Source organism: Solanum dulcamara, chromosome 8 (assembly GCF_947179165.1).
Source record: "Solanum dulcamara chromosome 8, daSolDulc1.2, whole genome shotgun sequence".
NCBI lineage: Eukaryota > Viridiplantae > Streptophyta > Magnoliopsida > Solanales > Solanaceae > Solanum > Solanum dulcamara.
In genome coordinates this window covers 2,882,160-2,900,123 of record NC_077244.1, presented here as the reverse complement: position 1 = coordinate 2,900,123, position 17,964 = coordinate 2,882,160, and the positions used below count along the sequence as shown (strand labels likewise).

The window sequence follows — 17,964 nt, the reverse complement described above, 5'->3', positions numbered from 1 at the left end:
ATATTACTTTCACTATTCCATATTAATTGAATTTTTAAGGTAATGCACACATATTAAAAAAAATATTTAAGGACAAAATTTGAACTATATTTTTCTCTATTACCTTTTTATTTAATTAGCAACACAATGATCATTAAATGTGAAATCATAAATACAACTAGTCCTTTATTGGAGTATAACTTTGTAAGTAGTGTAATTTACTTTTAGAAAATTACAAAACTTCATTATTGGAAAGGGTAAATATGAAAAACGTTTCAACATTTCTCTTGAACTTTAAATAATTCAACTATTTTGAACAATGAAAAAAGCTCTAGAAATTCAAAATTAATATGGAATAGAAAGGAGTAATTTATAATATTTAACAAATTTCTCAACTTGTACTAATCCACATTCCACACATTGCAAATACTGTTATCTCAAATTATTTATCGTATTCTTTAAAAATATAATAATTGAATTATTTTTTTGACTATTTTTTCCTTATTTATATCTTAAGATATAATCTATTTCCATTGGCTCGACTAAAACGGAGTTGCGCTGCATAGTTTCCATTAAAAATGAAAGCGCTCCTTACAAAGATTTTCTCGTCATGAAAGCAAGATGTGTCATTTCAATCATCCAACTGCTGCAACTAAACGTCACTCGACCACATAGTTCTTGATTAACTTGATTGATCTAATCAGTCACTTGCTTTTTATGAAGGCACAAAAAGTATACTATCAATTATGAGAACAGAAATCACTTACACTTGAGAGACATATTGTACAAAACAACACCATGATTAAGAAGCTTCCTCAACTACAAAATGTACATCTAGGCTACACGGTGAGCAAACCATAAATTCTAACAAGAGAATTCGAAAAAAAATGCAAGAATGCTACACCTGATATCTGTGAACATGCGAGTTAGAGCAACTTCTGAACCGACTTTCCCCCTTATGTCAAGAGGATTCGACAGTTATATAGACAAGACATCTTAACTTGGCCTCAACCGACAACTGAACATTCAACATTGAAAATACACATATAGACACCTCACCTCATCTCCACTGTCAGTTGAGCACTGCAACTTACGAAGTGATCATCTAGACACCTCTAAAATTTATCAGCGTCGGACGTCCACGAGACACAATAGAAACGAGTTGAGATATCTCAATGTGCATTCTCAAAATTGGAGTATTTAGTTGCCAGTTGAGATCATGTCAAATGTATTTTGCATACCCTATTTGCACAATATAGTTTTTCCGACAAAGGGGATTCATTGAAACCCCTCATGTCCACCTAGCTCAGCCCCTGCATTTAGGACAAAATCTGAACAAGGAAGTGTATGGTTATCAAGGTAACTGCTCTTGCTGAATCAGATGTTTTTGGAGTAGCAGTTGCTGCTGCTCCGGAGGTTGTTTTTCATTATCCAAATGTTGTTCCTGCTGAAGTTGATAATTTGGCGGCTGCTCGTCAAGCTGGTCTTCCGACTGAGGCAGCTGCTGATCTTCTTGCCAAGTCCAAACGATATCTTGAAGACCCGGTCTTAGGCCTTCGTTCAATATCTGTTGATATTCCAATGTATCCCCATTTGATTTTTTCACTTCCACCAAATGAAAAGCTTCAACGACCTCAAAGATCTCGACATCAATGCTCAAAGTTCCCTTTTTTCCTTCTTTTGTTCCTTCGAACCTCAGTAATCCTTCATCTCTTTTGCAAACTTTCAGCTTGAGATGTTTAGCAATATTTTCGAGCTTGGATATGATCACTGATGCAGGTTTCCGGGATGTGAATTTAGTTTCTTTCTTTAAACAAGGTTCCTCAAATAATCTGGATAAATCAAACTTAGCATAAAGGGAAATGATATCAAATGCATTCAACTTTGGAATCGAAGCCACTTCTTGCTTGTCCTCTGTATTTGCTGAAGCTAAATCCGTGCTTACTTCGTCTACTACTGTAGATTTAGATGAAGTTGAAATTCCCCTCCGGAACCAGGAACTTGCTCTAATTTTTGCAAGAGAAATTCTATTACTTGGATTAGGATCCAACATTCTCGAAAGTAGACGTCGGGCTTCTGGTGGAAACCAACTTGGACATTTGTATTCAGCTTTGCCAATCTTCCTATACATCTCCATCAAATTTGAGTCTTGAAATGGAAGATAACCAGCTAACAAAACGTATAGGACAACCCCACACGACCAAATATCAGCCTTAGTCCCATCATAGCCTCTTCTGTTGATTACCTCCGGAGCAACATAAGCTGGAGTCCCACACGTCGTGTGGAGGAGTCCATCTTGGTGCTTTGACTTAACTAGAGCACTTAAACCAAAATCTGAAATTTTTAAGTTTTCATCGTCATCTAACAGCAAGTTTTCAGGTTTCAAATCCCGGTGATAGACACCCCTGCTATGGCAGAAATCTACAGCATTTATCAACTGTTGAAAATATTTCCCTGCGACATCCTCTTTTAGCTTTCCCTTAGCTATTTTGTTAAAGAGCTCACCTCCTTTACAATATTCCATGACAAAATAAATCTTGGTTTTTGTCGCCATGACTTCGTAAAGATGCACAATATTTGGATGTCTGACTAGTTTCATAACAGATATTTCCCGTTTGATCTGCTCCATGAGCCCGACCCTGAGAACTTTTTCCTTGTCTATGACTTTGATGGCAACACTCTGCCCAGTTTTGATATTCCTAGCATAGTAAACCTTAGCAAATGTGCCTTGACCTAATAATCTGCCCACTTCATAGCGCTCCATCAGTATGCTTCCTTTATTGGCCATAACAAGAAATCTATATATCTCTTTCTAATACAACTTAGATGCAAAACCTTATAAACTACTGGCACTCAACCATCCGCGCACAAATTATCGTTTATTAACACAACAGGCAATGTACAGCTACTCCATGCACTTTGCATCTTCCCACAAGCAATGGTGCTATGGTCGCGGCACCTGGGCTCACTATTTTCAAGAATGAAAAATGGCAACTCTATTAAGCCCAAAGCCTCGAGATGATCACTTATAGAATTCCAGCCACTAAAACACATTTTTCAGCATTCCTAGGATTATCTCTCCTCAATGACCACTAGAAAACGCTGAAAAAGTGCGTAATGAAACAACTAGATGAACTTCCACTGCCCCCCCTGGAAAAAGTGAAATCAGAGGAAAAGGTTTCAGTAGCTAGACAGTATTATGCTTCCAACAATAGAAATTAAGACTTGAAAGGTAAAGAGATGCATCTAGAGAAAAATTGGTTTAGATATTGATTGATCATATATTAGCAATGTATTTATTCCGAATATAGTATACCTGTTTGTAATAAAACAAATGAATTTAAACAATTATTACCTAAGAACTTCTACTGCAAGGGACCTATAAAGCAAGGTGCAATGGGGGAACTATACGATTGCTCTAACTTTATGTGAACTATAAATGCACAACGTTTTGAATGGAAACTTTGGCACAACCGTAAGAGATGATGCAGTGTGATCAGGAGGTTACGAAGTCAAAATACAGAAGCAACCTCTTGCAAAATGTAAAGTAAGATTTCATACAATCAGCCCAATATAATCCGGCCCTTCCCCCGAAATCTACGATAGCGAGATGTTTTGTGCACCGAGCTATCCTTTATATAAATGCACAAATCCAAAGAAGACTTGAGAATCATAATGACGCATTGACGCTTACTTGGGACTTCCTAATTCCAAGGAAACAAGTGATAGTTCAAACGTGGCTAACATGGTAGATAAATCAAGGAAAACATTTATGTGAAATCTAAATGCACAAAATTTTAAGTAGAAACTTTGGCATGAGGGTAACAATTGCAGCCATGTGACCAGGAACTTACGAATTCAAACTATGGAATCAACCTCTAGCAAAACGTTAAGTAAGATCATGTACAATATAACCCGTGATAGTAAGATGCTTTGTGCATCAAGCTACCTTTTTATAATAAATGCACGAATTCCGAAGAAGACTCGAGAACAATAATGATGCTTACTTGGGACTTCCTAATTCCAAGGAAACAAGTGATAGTTCAACTACAACAACAACAACAGACCCAGTGAAATCCCACATAGGTTGGGTCTGAGTAGTATAGAGTGTTCGCAAACCTTAACCTACCTCGTAGAGTTAGAGAGACTGTTTCTGAAAGACTCCCGACTTAAGTATCCCATATTCGAGCAGTAAGATAAAAGGACAAACATAAAACAAGTGATAGTTCCTACTTCAACAAGAACATGCTATTTATTGAACATCAAAGTTAGTCTTAGACATTTAAGTTACTCAAACTAAAAGCCACAGCTAGTAAATACAAATCTGATTAAAATCAATATAAAAATCAGTCAGACACTTAAATAAATTATCTATAAAAGGCTCCATCTACAATAGCTGTAAAGGTCTCTTCTTTTTCTGAAAATAAGCTGTAAAGTTTCTTCAGCAAAATCCCACCATGGAAAAAAAACATTTTTTCCCCAAAATTAAGGGTAGGCAAAGGGGAAATGGGAATTGAACCTGGTAATAGCCAACCAACTGAGCTAGTAACAGAAAGGGTGTGGTCGATCAACCTTTCTGTTAATCCTCAATTCAAATAGAAGGGTTGTACAATATCATATCAACCCAACATCAAAGGGCCAATCTTGAATCATATTATCTCAAGAAATCAAACAAAAAACAGCAAAACAAAGAAGACCCAAAATCAAGAATCAAGAAAACAATACAATTTTGATTATCTTTATGAAAAATATATTTAAAAAGTTGAAATCTTTACCTTAATATACAGATTTTAAACAAAAGGGGGAGAGAAGGAGCCCTTGTAGCTGTAAGAAAATAAGATCTTTTTTATTTCCTAATTTGAGAAAGAAACAGGAAAATACCCAAGTGGCAACGTTGTATGTGTTTTTAGGACGCTGTTAATACGGCAGGAGAGACATGTTTCAGTGTGAGAAGGCCCATGTCAACGTCATAATCAATGACATAATTAGAATTTAATATCAATATATTAAAAAATAAAATCACATAAAAACTTAGAAATGTCAATATATAATATATCTATATATACACATAAATAAATATTTTTAACTCAATATACAGTGTAATTTTTCGATGAAAGAATGTCAATTGACAACCTTCAAGTATGTGTGACTCCGCCACTGGTCATAATCAATTTGTTTTTCTAACTTTTTTTTAATATGTTGTTAAAAAGTATTTTTATGAAATTCTGATTTTTTAATCATTTAAAATTACAAAATTAAATAAGAGGAAATACATCAAAACTCCTCCAAATATAATTTACTTTAGTACTTTAACTACAGGGGCATTTAATTACCCCTTAACAACTTCAAGTGAATTAAATTCCACCCTAAAGGAGAACGTGTCAGAGAGAGTGACTACACTCTCTTTAAGGCGAGTGAATACATTTTTTTAATAAAAAAAATTATAAAATCATACGTATGACATTTTTTTATAGGTTAATATATAATTAATATTTTAAATATTATTTTTTTGATATATTAACTTTTATTAAAATATGTAAATTTTCTTATTGACCACAATTTTTTTAAATCTTTTTCTTTCTGTATTCTTTTCCAATATAGCTTCTTCTCTATAGAAGCATCATTTTTTTCCTTCATCTTCATCTTCAACTCTACCATACCTATTCGACATACCATCATTGAAATATCAGTTACATGTTTGCTTTGAAATTGCAATTTTTCAAATTCTTCATTGATGAAAATCTTGATGAGAAATTAAGATACATTAGTGATGATTTATTTTGATGTATTATCCCATTAAATAATATTTATTGTATTTTTAATTTAAAATCATGAAATTTATATTATTTTCTTAAATTTTGTGAATGAGAAAATTAGATACTTTTTCGATCATAACCGTAATCAAAAGTTGCGGGAAAAAACTAGTCAATGCCACGTATTAATATGTTATTTTTCTTTTTTTTCTTGGACTTACCATGTACTATTTACACGTTTACACTTTTTCACATTTAATCCATGACCCAAAATAAACAAAACAAAAAGGGATTTTCATAATGTTCCAATATAGTTTTAATTTTTATTAGGACTCATGGCTTTTTGAGTTGAAAAATATTCAAACTCATGGCTGATTGACAAAACCGAAATTTAATTAATTGAAAGTTTAATTTGTATTAGGACTCCTCTATATTATAACCATATAATGAGTCTTTTTTTGAAGAATAACGGCAATTATAACCAAAAAAGGTATATAATTTTTATTTTTTCCATTTTGGATTGTTTTGCCTATTATTTTAAATCTTTTTTTATTAGTATTTTTTTGGGATCAAGTCTGTTTTAGTTGGAAAAAAATTATAGTAGGAATGCAATCATCATAAGAAAATCTTTTTCATTTAATTTTTATTATGTTTATTATAGTCAATATATAATATCATTAAAATACTTGTATAATAATTTGAGAAAAATAGTGAAAAGACATTTTTATCTAAAACAGAATATTTTAATTAAGGGCAAAAAATTCAATCAACATTTTAAAGATCTTTATGCTTTTAATATAGTGTTATCACCCATGACTTTAAGGTAAAACTCTTCTTCTTTTTTTCTAAGTGACTCGAAGAAAAGCATCTCTTCCTCCATTCCAAAACAAGCATCTCTTCCTCCATTCCAAAACAAAGGGAAAATGTACACATCAATATAATAAAAATATGTATCTTTATATAAATTGTTGAATTTGATAGTGAATACAGAGGACATTATTATGTATGATACTTGAAATTAGAGTTACAATCTATTGCAAATATTTCATGTATTATACGTCAAAAACATCATAGATATGTATATTTTGTTGTTTCTTGAGCAGGCTAAATTTATACATGTCCGAGTCCTTCAAAGGGGGCATACACTGCATGCCATAAAGGGTAAGAAATTCAGTGTATTATGTTGAATTTTTAATGTTATATTATCATCAAATTGCTATTGTGTGTGTGTAATATACAATTCTTTATTTGTACTTTTTGTTCTCTTGGAATGTTAATTTCCGGTACATCATCCTAGCAACTGATACAAGAACTTAAATATCTCAATGATATTGTAAGATTGCTTTGTGAAGTAATAATTGACATACGAGGGTGGAGTATGTCGTTTGTTCAAAGTTGAGGAGGCATGCAGTTTGATTTTTAATGTAAAGTTAGGGATGTAAATAATTTGACTTTTTTTAACGTCATGCACACGTGCAAAGCACGTACACTAAACTAGTATATATATGTGTATAAAAATTTTAGTGAGGAAGCATATAATTAAATGTCACAACCTAGAATGGGCCATGAGTGACACCCACACTTAACCTCCTAGGTAGGCGAACCAACGATACAAACCTCAACTTATGAAATACGATAATAATGCGGAAGCTCAATTTATGAAAGTAAGATGTAACAAAATCACCAAAGTGTATTACATACGTTTCTGAAAATCTGAAAGTCATCACATTAAGGACATCTACTCTCAAAATGTCAAGTCTAAGAATATCAAACACCAAAATAGATAAACAGAATAATTGTGTCCAAAAACAAAGGACAACATGCCATAACCAAGAGAACCCAACACGAGCTAGGAGAATAGCTCACCTTGAAATCTGATATACCGTAGACTAGCTAGAGCTGAGGACGAGTCGAAGTTGCTGGTACACTCGCTGCACTTCACAAAAGGAAAACGAAGAAAAATACTAGTAGGGTTCAGTACAGGGAAACATGTACTGAGTAGATATCATCGGCCGACTCAAAATAGAAATCAATATGCATAAAGTAATAGTAGGAAATCAACTACAACACTTAGCATGTGGCAAACAACAAGATCAAGATCAAGTGACAACAAAATGAAACAGTTACTTAATTAGTCAACAATATCCAAAGTATACATGAGGACTCAGGCCTCCACAACAAGCTCTTTTGGGAAATGAGTTATTTGGGATTGAGTAGATTAAGTCATTTTAATATATTTTCCTTTAATATTATCATGCCGGAATGTGATACCCTATCCAATAATATCGTATCGGAACGTGACACCCGATCCAAATGTCTGTGTCGGAACGTGACATCCGATCTAAATATACCATGTCGGAATGTGACACTCGATCCAAATATACTGTATCGGCTTGTGACACTCGATCCAATTATATCGTGTCGGCTCGTGACACCCGAACCAAATATAATTAATTTATCATTCTTTATTATCACATTCCACTTCATTAACAATATTTCATCAAGCCTTCTTTTTTCGACGCATCACTTTTGATAGGACAAGTTCAAGATTATGGATTATACGGTCTTGAGATTACAAACCAATCACAACAATATCAATCTTTCAAACTACAATAATTAAATGCATAGTAAACTTCACACATTACTTAATGATTATCAATCGCTATTAAGAGCTATCTATGATATAGAATAAATCATAACCTACCTCAATCGAAGAACCGACGTCAAACAAACTAATCCACCGATGTCTTTCCTTTCTTCGATGCCTCAGACCATTTTCAATCTATCAATATATAATATTTATAGGTAAATGAGTCTGTAGACATCAATATTATATATATATTTAACCTAGACTCAACAACTCACTCAACTCTATAATCAATTCCCTAAAATTCAAGTCTACAGTTAAGCCTCAATTCCTTCAATTTATAACTCTAATGATATTCATATAATATAATACACCTATTATTTAATTACCTATTTCAATATATCAAAACTTGAATTATAATATGATAATTATAAAAATAAATAATAAATAAAAACGAAGGTTAACTGAAAATTAATGGCGCAGCAAGGCAACAAATTGGAGAAACCAATTCTTAATCTTATATTATTATACATATCAATTCCAAACATCCCAATCATTGCCTCAATTATTAACTAATCATTGACCACCAAGCCTTTCTTCCCAAATACAAATGCTACAGTATATGGGAATTTGCACATTTTGACTTTGCAAATTTCAAATTCCCTTCTTTTTCTTTCACAAGCCATCATTTTAGTAATAATAATAATATGACATCTATCCAAACATACATTACACATATTGAGGCGTGATTTACCTGAATCACTCCTTCCTCTTCGTTCGACGCCGCAGGTGAGTTCTATATTCTCCCTTCCTCTTTTCTTTTCTCAGTTATGTGTAGTAATGGACAAAAAAAGGAATAAACATATCCACTTTATTTTAATAAATATGAGATAAGTGGTGTAGGGTATAAAATAAATTATCAATTTAGCCACTAACTAAATTAGTTATCTAAAGTTACCCTTCAACTAAATAATTGTAGTTATCGAATAGTCCAAAATATCCATTAAAAATTTATGAAATGGGTCTTTTATGAAATAAAAAGCTCTAGTACTCAAAAAACCTAATGAGTTGTTACATTAAAGGTTGGCACCCACAATAACATAATGACTGCTTTGGTCAACTGACAGCAGAGGCAAACCTAGAATTTAAAGACGACAGGTGCACTATCAATGACTAGTGCACGTTAGTTAAAGCATGTCATCGAATACCGTTTTGTATGATAATTTTATTAAACATAAATATATAAAACTAATGAACTAACGTATAAATATGAATTCAATGACTTTGCTAGATAAAGTTTGCTTTGTGGAGTGGTGATTTTGAACTTCACTTTGCAACATGAGGTTGCAAGTTTGAAACTAACCATCCCCTTATTTTATTCAACATTTTACAGCTTCCCAGTTAAAAAGAAAAATATTGTAGTAACTAAGATTTGAACCTAGGCCCTTCATGTCAAAGGTATGTAGCATTCAAACCAATGCACCAATTTTGTTTTTGTGTCTTTAGGTGCCTAATACGTTATATGTCATATCTCATGATATATATATAGTGTGCACGTACACCCTCAAGGATACACATGGGTCCGCCTCTGACTGACAGGGCGCCAGAGGCGTGGGCATAAATATCAAAAAATTGAAATATCGAATTGAATTGAATTTTTTCGAGTTTTTGATTTTGGTATTTTGGTTTTCGATTTGGTATCGGTTCATATTTTTTGTAACTTCGGTTTTTCGGTTTGGTTTCGATAATATAATTTATGTATTTTGATATTTTGGTTTAACCGAAATTTATGCACTACTATACTATACGATAAAACCTCACTAAATTAATATAGATATGATCATGAAATATTATTATTTTGTAGAGATATTATTTACTCGATAAATTAATATTTATTAATTTAAAGAGTGTTTTGAGATTCAATGAGGTTAATTTTGATTACATCAAAATCATTGTATCTTACTAATTTAAGTTTCATATTTTTTAAATTCATATAAAAATAAATTTATTATACATAAAGTACAATGAACATATCAAAATCATTGTATGTTACTAAATTATGTATTATATTTATTGAATTCATATAAAAATAAATTCATTATACATAAAGTACAATGTATGCATGTGTATGATTCATTTTAATTTTTTTTTTGTTAAATGATTCATTGTAAAATAAATTCAAGAATTCAATATAAATATAAATTCATTATACATAATGTTCATTGTTTCTTAATAATCAAATATTATCCATTGTATTATTACTAGAAACATTCAATGTATGATGGTGAGAGAATAAACTATATAAGCAATGAAATTTCTTGAAATCATATCCAAAAATGACTTCATTTAAAATCAATCATGATTGTCACAAAATCAATCACGACAGATCAAATATGTAAAGCATTATGGGAGTACAAAAAAGATTATTCCATATGTACTCAAAACAAATTGCAGTCATGACAACTCCAAAACTTTTTGAATCAATAAGAAAAGTTAGAGATGAGTATTTATTATAAAACTTTTGGATCATTAAGGCCATCTCTTGATGACTCTTGTTTGTGCATTTCTGTTGATAATACCAATAGAAGATGGGTTCTGTTCTGCTCCAATTAATGATTACAATGTGATGGCTTCTTGGCTAATCGTTTTTTGAATTGTTCTGTTAAGTTGTATTTATTCACTAATAAAAATGTAACGACCCATTGGGTCGTTTTAAGAACTAGATTTTTTTTTTTTATTTTATAAAAGATTCATTTCGTAAATTTTTAATGGGTATTTGGACTATTCGATAATCATAGTTATTTAGTTATGGGGTAAATTTAAATAACTAATTTAATTAGTGGGCTAAGTTGATAATTTATTTAACACTCTATACCAATTATTAAAGGAAAAGGATAGAGTTTATTAATTTTGATACATAATTAAGTAGAAAAGAAATGAAAGAACAGTGAGAAAACTTATCTGCGGCATCCCACGCGAGCGACAACATTCAGGTAAGGTTGCAAATTGATGTTTCTATAACTATTCTTTACTTAGTGATGGTCAAGTTATACGTTAATGATAATATAAATATATGTTACATGTAAGGAAAAAAAATTTAAAATCAGTTGATTGCAGGATTAGTGGTAGAGTTGGTGACTGCATAATGATATAGGATATGACATATAATCATTATCAATAGGTTACTGTTCTATGTGTTATTTGCGTAGTTACAGTTATTGGAAGTATTTTGTAGTTTCGATTTATCATATTCTACTCTAATATTTTGGCATATTGAGGTAGGTAATTAAATAGTAGGTGTATTGTATTATATGAATACCATTAAATTTATGTTATTGGGAGGAATTAAGACTTAATCCTAGGCTTGAGATTTTAAGAAATTGATTATAGAATTGAGTGAGTTGTTGAGTCTAGGTTAAACATATAAATAATATTGGTGTCTATAGACTAGTCACTTATAAATATTATATATTTGATAGATTGGAAACGGTATGAGGCATTGAAGAAAGGAAAGACATTGGTGGATTAGCTTGCTTTACTTCGGTTCTTCGGTTGAGGTAGGTTATGGTTTTATTCTATATCATAGATAGACTCTTGATAGTCATTGAGTAATATGTGAAGTTTACTATGCATTTAATTATTGTGGTTTGAATGGTTGTTATGTGGTTGTGATTGATCTGAAATCCCAAGACCGTGAAATCTATAATCTTGAAATTGCTCTATCAAAAATGATGCCTTGAATAAACAAGACTTGATAAAATATTGCTAATGAAGTGGAATATAATAATAAAGAATGATAAATTAATTATATTTGGATTAGGTGTCACATTTCGACACGGTATATTTGGATAGGTTGTCATGTTCCGACATGGTAATATTAAAGGAGACCAACTTAAAAGGACTTAATACTACCCAATTTCCAATAATTTATTTCCCAAAAGAGCGTGGTGTGGAGGCCTGAGTCCTCATGTGTGATTTTGATATTATTGACTGGTTATGTAATTGTTCATTACGTTGTCACTTGATCTTGATCTTGATCTTGTTGATTGTCACCTATTAAGTGTTATGGTTGATTTACCGTTATTACTTTATGCATATTGATTTCTATTTTGAGTCGGTCGATGATACCTACTCAGTACATGTTGTCCTGTACTGACCCCTACTTTTATTTTTCTTTGTTTTATTTTATGGAGTGCAGCGAGTGTTCCATCGACTTCGACTCGACCTCACATCTAGACAGTGTCCAGCACATCAGGTTCCAAGGTGAGCTATTCATTCTAGCTCGTGTTGGATTTTCTCGGACATGGCATGATGTCCTTAGTTTTCGGACACATTATGTTATTTATTTATTTTGATTTATGATATTTCTAGACTCAGTATTTTAGAATTAGATGTCCTTGAAGTGATGACTTTCAGGTTTTGGAAAAACGTATTTAATTGAGCTTCCGCGTTATTGTCATATTTATTAGTTGTGGTTTGTATCGTTGGCTCTCCCACCTAGAAAGTTAAGTGTGGGTGCCACTCATGATCCATTTTGGATCGTGACAAAAAAGATTACTATCACGGGAGGAAGTGACAAGCTAAGTTAAATTAAGTTGCTCAGACGACATGGTTGTGGGTGTAGGATCCGTACATGATTTGGTCGATCAACAAATTTCAAAATTTCTGGTCATGTATACATATGAGCCTTATGCGGCATAATACACGTAGAACACAAATTGTCATGTAGGATACGTGTGTCTATTTGCTTAACTTTATACAAATTTAATTGTCTATTTGTGCACCCCTAAAGTTGGAGGTCATAAATGTGAGTTAAGATCAAGTTAAAAGACATATATCTTAAGTTAATTACAAATTTTCTCTTTCTCTCCCCCTTCGCTCTCTCCGTCCCTCCCTTTTTCTCTTGCTTTATCCCTTTTACTTTCTTTCTCTTCCCTCTTTGTGCTCTCCCCACTCGCTCTCGTCCACTCTTCCCTCTTTCTTTTTAATTTGTTCAGTGATGATGGTACTTAGAGGTAATTGATGAATGTATCAGTGCATATTTTGATATCAGTTATATATATTTTTGCGCGAATACACTGATGAATGTATTAGTGCATATTTTAATACTAGATACATGTAATTTTAATACTAAACATATGTGTGTATGCATGAATACACTAAACATTGGCGAAACCCATCGGTGACCCCTTAAAGTTGGCACCAACTTTCACTTAGACACCTAAACCAGGAGATGTTCATTTTAGACACCTTATGTAAGGGTCTGATGTGTCATGTTGACACTTTTTAAATAATCTATTATTGGACTCAAGCACGTGTATTATAATTTCGTCCACATGGATTAGTTGTCCAATTATATCATGCCAACTCTGTCTTCTTTACACGTCATATTGGCTCCAAATTTAAAGGGTCAAAAGTTGATCTTCAACTCCATTTTCTCTTCTTCAGTTCAAAAATCCATTTTCTCTTCTTCAGTTAACCAATCAAAATCCTAGGTAAGAATATGAAAGTTCAATCTTTCTTGATTTTCATTCAATTCTTATTTAGTACTAACTGTTATGTTAGTTTATGTTGCCAATTTCCAAGTTTAAAGGTTGAAATCAAGTGTTGGAGATTGCATTTTTGTTTTCTCCGTCACCACTCTTAGTCACCACTAGTGTAGTCATCGCGATTTTCTTCGACTATTTGGTGATTACAGGAGTTGTCATGACGATTTTTTCAGGTTTAGCGTTTTGGGGAGTATCCAGTAGGCCGATGTAATTGACTAGTATCTCGAATCCGACGTCTTTGTTGCCTTTGAACTGGGTCGGATCTTATGTGATTTGATCTATAAAAAAGTTGCTGGGTATTTTTGGATTTCATAATCAGCTGTAGATTGAATCAATTCATATTTGGGTGTTTCAACACAGATCTTACCGAAAACCATGCCCATTTTCAGAAAACTTAATTATTGCATATGGAATTTGAGAATGTTGAGAGTAAATGTTGGCTGTGAATTGTTAGTACTTAAATGGAAGAAAAGCAAGTTTCCGCGGAACTTAGAAGAGCTGGCAAAACGGACTTGGAGTTTCGCTTGCTGCAAAATGAATGGTCTTATTTTACAAAGACATAATTTTTCCTTTTTTACTTTTAAAAAATCAATTACTAATTAACAATGGAAGTAAAATAAGAACTAGATCTAGGCAATGACAATGAGATTACAAAATCAAGGTCCAAAGTTATGGAGGAAAACGATTAGAAAATGGAGAAGAAGAAGAACAAGAAATTTTGTTTTAAAAAATATATATATATTTTTTAAAAAAACTCTTCACGCGCTCAAAATGGGTGCAGCGCACACAATATGCCGAGTAAGCACAAAGTGTCAAAATGACACATCAGGACCTTATTTGAGGTGTCTAAAATGAACATCTCCTGGTTTAGGTGTCTAAGTGAAAGTTGGTGCCAACTTTAAGGGGCCACCAATGGGTTCCGCCCTAAACATTTGATACTAGACATACATATAAAATTGCTATCAAATATACTGAATGAAATTGATATCAGATTTAAATTATAAGGGTATCTATGACCTTTTTCCATTTTTTTTTACATATTAATGATGCATATCGATGCAACAAACGTTCATATTTTTTGTGATAAAAATTGTAATTTATAAAAATATCTTTGTTCTTTGATTTTCTGAGTTTTTTTCCTTAATAATTGATTCACGTATTCTCTACATTTTATTTGGACCCTAAATTAAGGACGATATATATTCATTAAGTTATTATAAGTAAATAGTGGCTAAGCTTGCGTTAAAAGTTTAATTATAGGGTCCGAATCAATAAATATTTTTACCGATCAATAATAAACTTAAGTGCTTTATACTTCTTCACTATTTATACAGACGTGATGAAGTTAAACTGTGTTGAGAGAATGTTTTAGAATAACAACAATCCTCAAGAGTCAAGTTTCTCAGGGCAGAAACGTTGTTATAACAAAATCAATGGAATTGGAATGAGATTGTTAGCCAAAAAAATAATTTCATTTGATTAAATTTGAAAAAAATCAGATTTGATAACGTATCATTCGTGAATATTATTAATGAATAACATACTAGCTCAATTTCACATATTTTAAGAAATATATTTAACGTTTTTTTACTTATCAATAAACTAATTAGGTTAATTGAAGACTCCGATTTAATTATATACATTATTGAAAACTCTTTTCTTTTTTCTTTTTTCTTTTTATTTTTCGAAGTGAAAAGGAGAAGCAGGAATTGATAGATTTCAAGAACCTGTTTCTTTCATGCATGACAATTTATTCAAGTTTTAACTATTAGGATCCGAAATGAATATGTTTGTTCATTTGTATTAGTTCTGGAATATACTTTCAAGTATTTGTGTTTTTATAAGCGAATTCAAAATTTAAATTTGATGAATACGATTTGTTAAATTTTTAGTATTGAATTTATTTTATTTTAAAGATTATGAATTTAAATATAATATTTGTTGAAATTCTAGTAAATTTTCGTGTATAAATCTATGAGGTGTGTCAAAAATGTTGTATGAAGATGTATTTATTGTTAATGTGTTTCATCCACCCTATATATCTGATCGCTACGTGTCTTCAAGATCAAGTATGTACGTGAAATTCATTATTAAAATTGACAAGATTCTAGATAAATTAATGTATCAACTTGGTACGTGAAAGTTTGGTAAACTTTGACTTAATGTAGGAACTTGGTAGGTGAAAGTTAGGTGAAAAATTGATAAACTTTGACATCTTGACAAGAATGTGCTGTCATAGATGACATCAAGAGCAAAAATTTATTCTTATAAATAGGTAACTCTTGATAAATTTGAAATACACCTCTCATCACATTTTTCACTTGTCTTCTCATATTCTAAGGTGTTTGTAAAATACATTAGAAGAGTCAATTCTCTTAAATGTATTTGGGATCTCTTCCATTTCTTTGTTAATATAAAAACATTTGTTCTCTAGTGGACGTAGAATCATTCTGATCCGAACCACTTTAAATATTGTTGTTCTTTATTGCTCTTATATTTTCATGTTTCCGCTAACAATTGATATCAGAGCCAAGGTTCTGTCTGAGTATGCTCTGTGGTTCTAGTATAGTCTGAACTTCCACATCAGAAAAGAATTACTTTGGTATCCTGTATTTTCAAATACTTTGTACTAGAAGAGGACGAACAAGTAAAAATGAGTTCCATGAAGTTTGAAATTGATATATTTAGTGGGCGCAACAACTTTAATATCTGAAAAATTCAGATGATGGCATTACTGCGGAGGGAAGGTTCAATCCACACTATTGACGGAAAGTATTCGGATAACACATTGATTTCTGATAAGGCAAAGATTGATGGAGATGCATTAAGTGTAATCCAACTGTCCCTTGCACCTAACGTGCTCTGTAAAATGAGTACAAGTACCGAGGAGACATCCAAATAGTTATGGGATAGGCTGGAAGGGCTTTATCAAGACCGGTTGATTATAACAAGGATGTTGTTACAATGGCGTCTTCACACATTTAAGATGAAGTCAGGTACTTTGTTACAAGACCATCTAGATACATTCAACAAACTTGTGATAAACTTACAGATTGCCGAAATTAAGAAGCATAAAGAGACGTTTGCATGTGCTTTGCTATTTTCATTGACTTTAAAATATCGTGATATTGAGAACTCAATGATGTATAGCAAGTCACCTATCACTCTTGAGAAAGTGCAGCAAACACTTATCTCTTGTGATATGCGGAGGCATTTTGAAGGAGACAAAAATGATAAAGCTAATGGGCTTTTTGTGAGAGGTCGTACTAGCCAACAGGGAAAGAGCAAATCAAAGCATAAATCAAAGTTTCATGTGAATCAGAAGAATGCGGAGTGTTGGGGCTGTCACAAGAAGGGACACTTTGAATGAGATTGTCCTATGTTAAAGTCCAAAGAAAAGACGAGTGCATCCATTGTTGAGCAGGTACATGATTTTGATGATGAATATGTACTAACGACATCATACAATAGTGGAGTCTATGACAATAAATGGGTGTTAGACTCTGATTGTACTCTGCATATGACATTCCAAAGAGATTGGTCAGCAACTATGAGACAAGTGGAGGAACTATAGTAATGGGCAATAATACAATTTGTAAAATAGTTGGCATTGATTTAATTCGAATTCGCTACCATAATGGAATCGTGAGGACTATTACAGAAGTCTGTCATAATCCTGATCCAAAGAAGAATTTGATCTCCATAGGTACTCTGGATAAACAAGGTTAAAAGTACATGAGTGAAAGAGGTACAATGAAGGTGGCTAAAGGTTCTTTAGTCATGCTGAAGGCCAAGATGGAGGATGGCCTCTACACACTAGCAGGAAGCACCATTGTTGGCTCTGTTAATACATTTGCAGTGCAGTTATCTGATGATGACAAGGCAAGATTATGGCACATGAGACTGGGCCATATGAGCACACGAGGACTGGAGATCTTGAGCAAACGCAACCTTTTAAATAGTAAGAAGATCAGCACACTTGAATTTTCTGAGCATTACATCCTAGGGAAGCAGGTAAAGGTCAGTTTCAACACTCGCAAGACGGGAGGGATGCTAGACTACATCCATTCAGATTTATGGGGTCCCTCTCAACTTT

General features: G+C 32.4%; 1 protein-coding gene across 1 annotated transcript; it reads right to left on the bottom strand.

Moving 5' to 3' along the window:
* Positions 1 to 511: 511 nt before the first annotated feature.
* Positions 512 to 4,851, bottom strand: LOC129899649 (CBL-interacting protein kinase 2-like). The gene is made up of 2 exons (XM_055974662.1): positions 4,755 to 4,851; positions 512 to 3,129 (listed from the first exon to the last, which is right to left on the bottom strand). The coding sequence occupies exon 2, from the start codon at positions 2,765 to 2,767 to the stop codon at positions 1,334 to 1,336; it is 1,434 nt and encodes a 477-aa protein (XP_055830637.1). The 5' UTR covers positions 2,768 to 3,129; positions 4,755 to 4,851; the 3' UTR covers positions 512 to 1,333.
* Positions 4,852 to 17,964: the final 13,113 nt, after the last annotated feature.

Excerpts from the sequence above, each read along its gene's own strand:
- LOC129899649 (XM_055974662.1), bottom strand. The coding sequence starts at position 2,767 with ATGGCCAATAAAGGAAGCATACTGATGGAGCGCTATGAAGTGGGCAGA.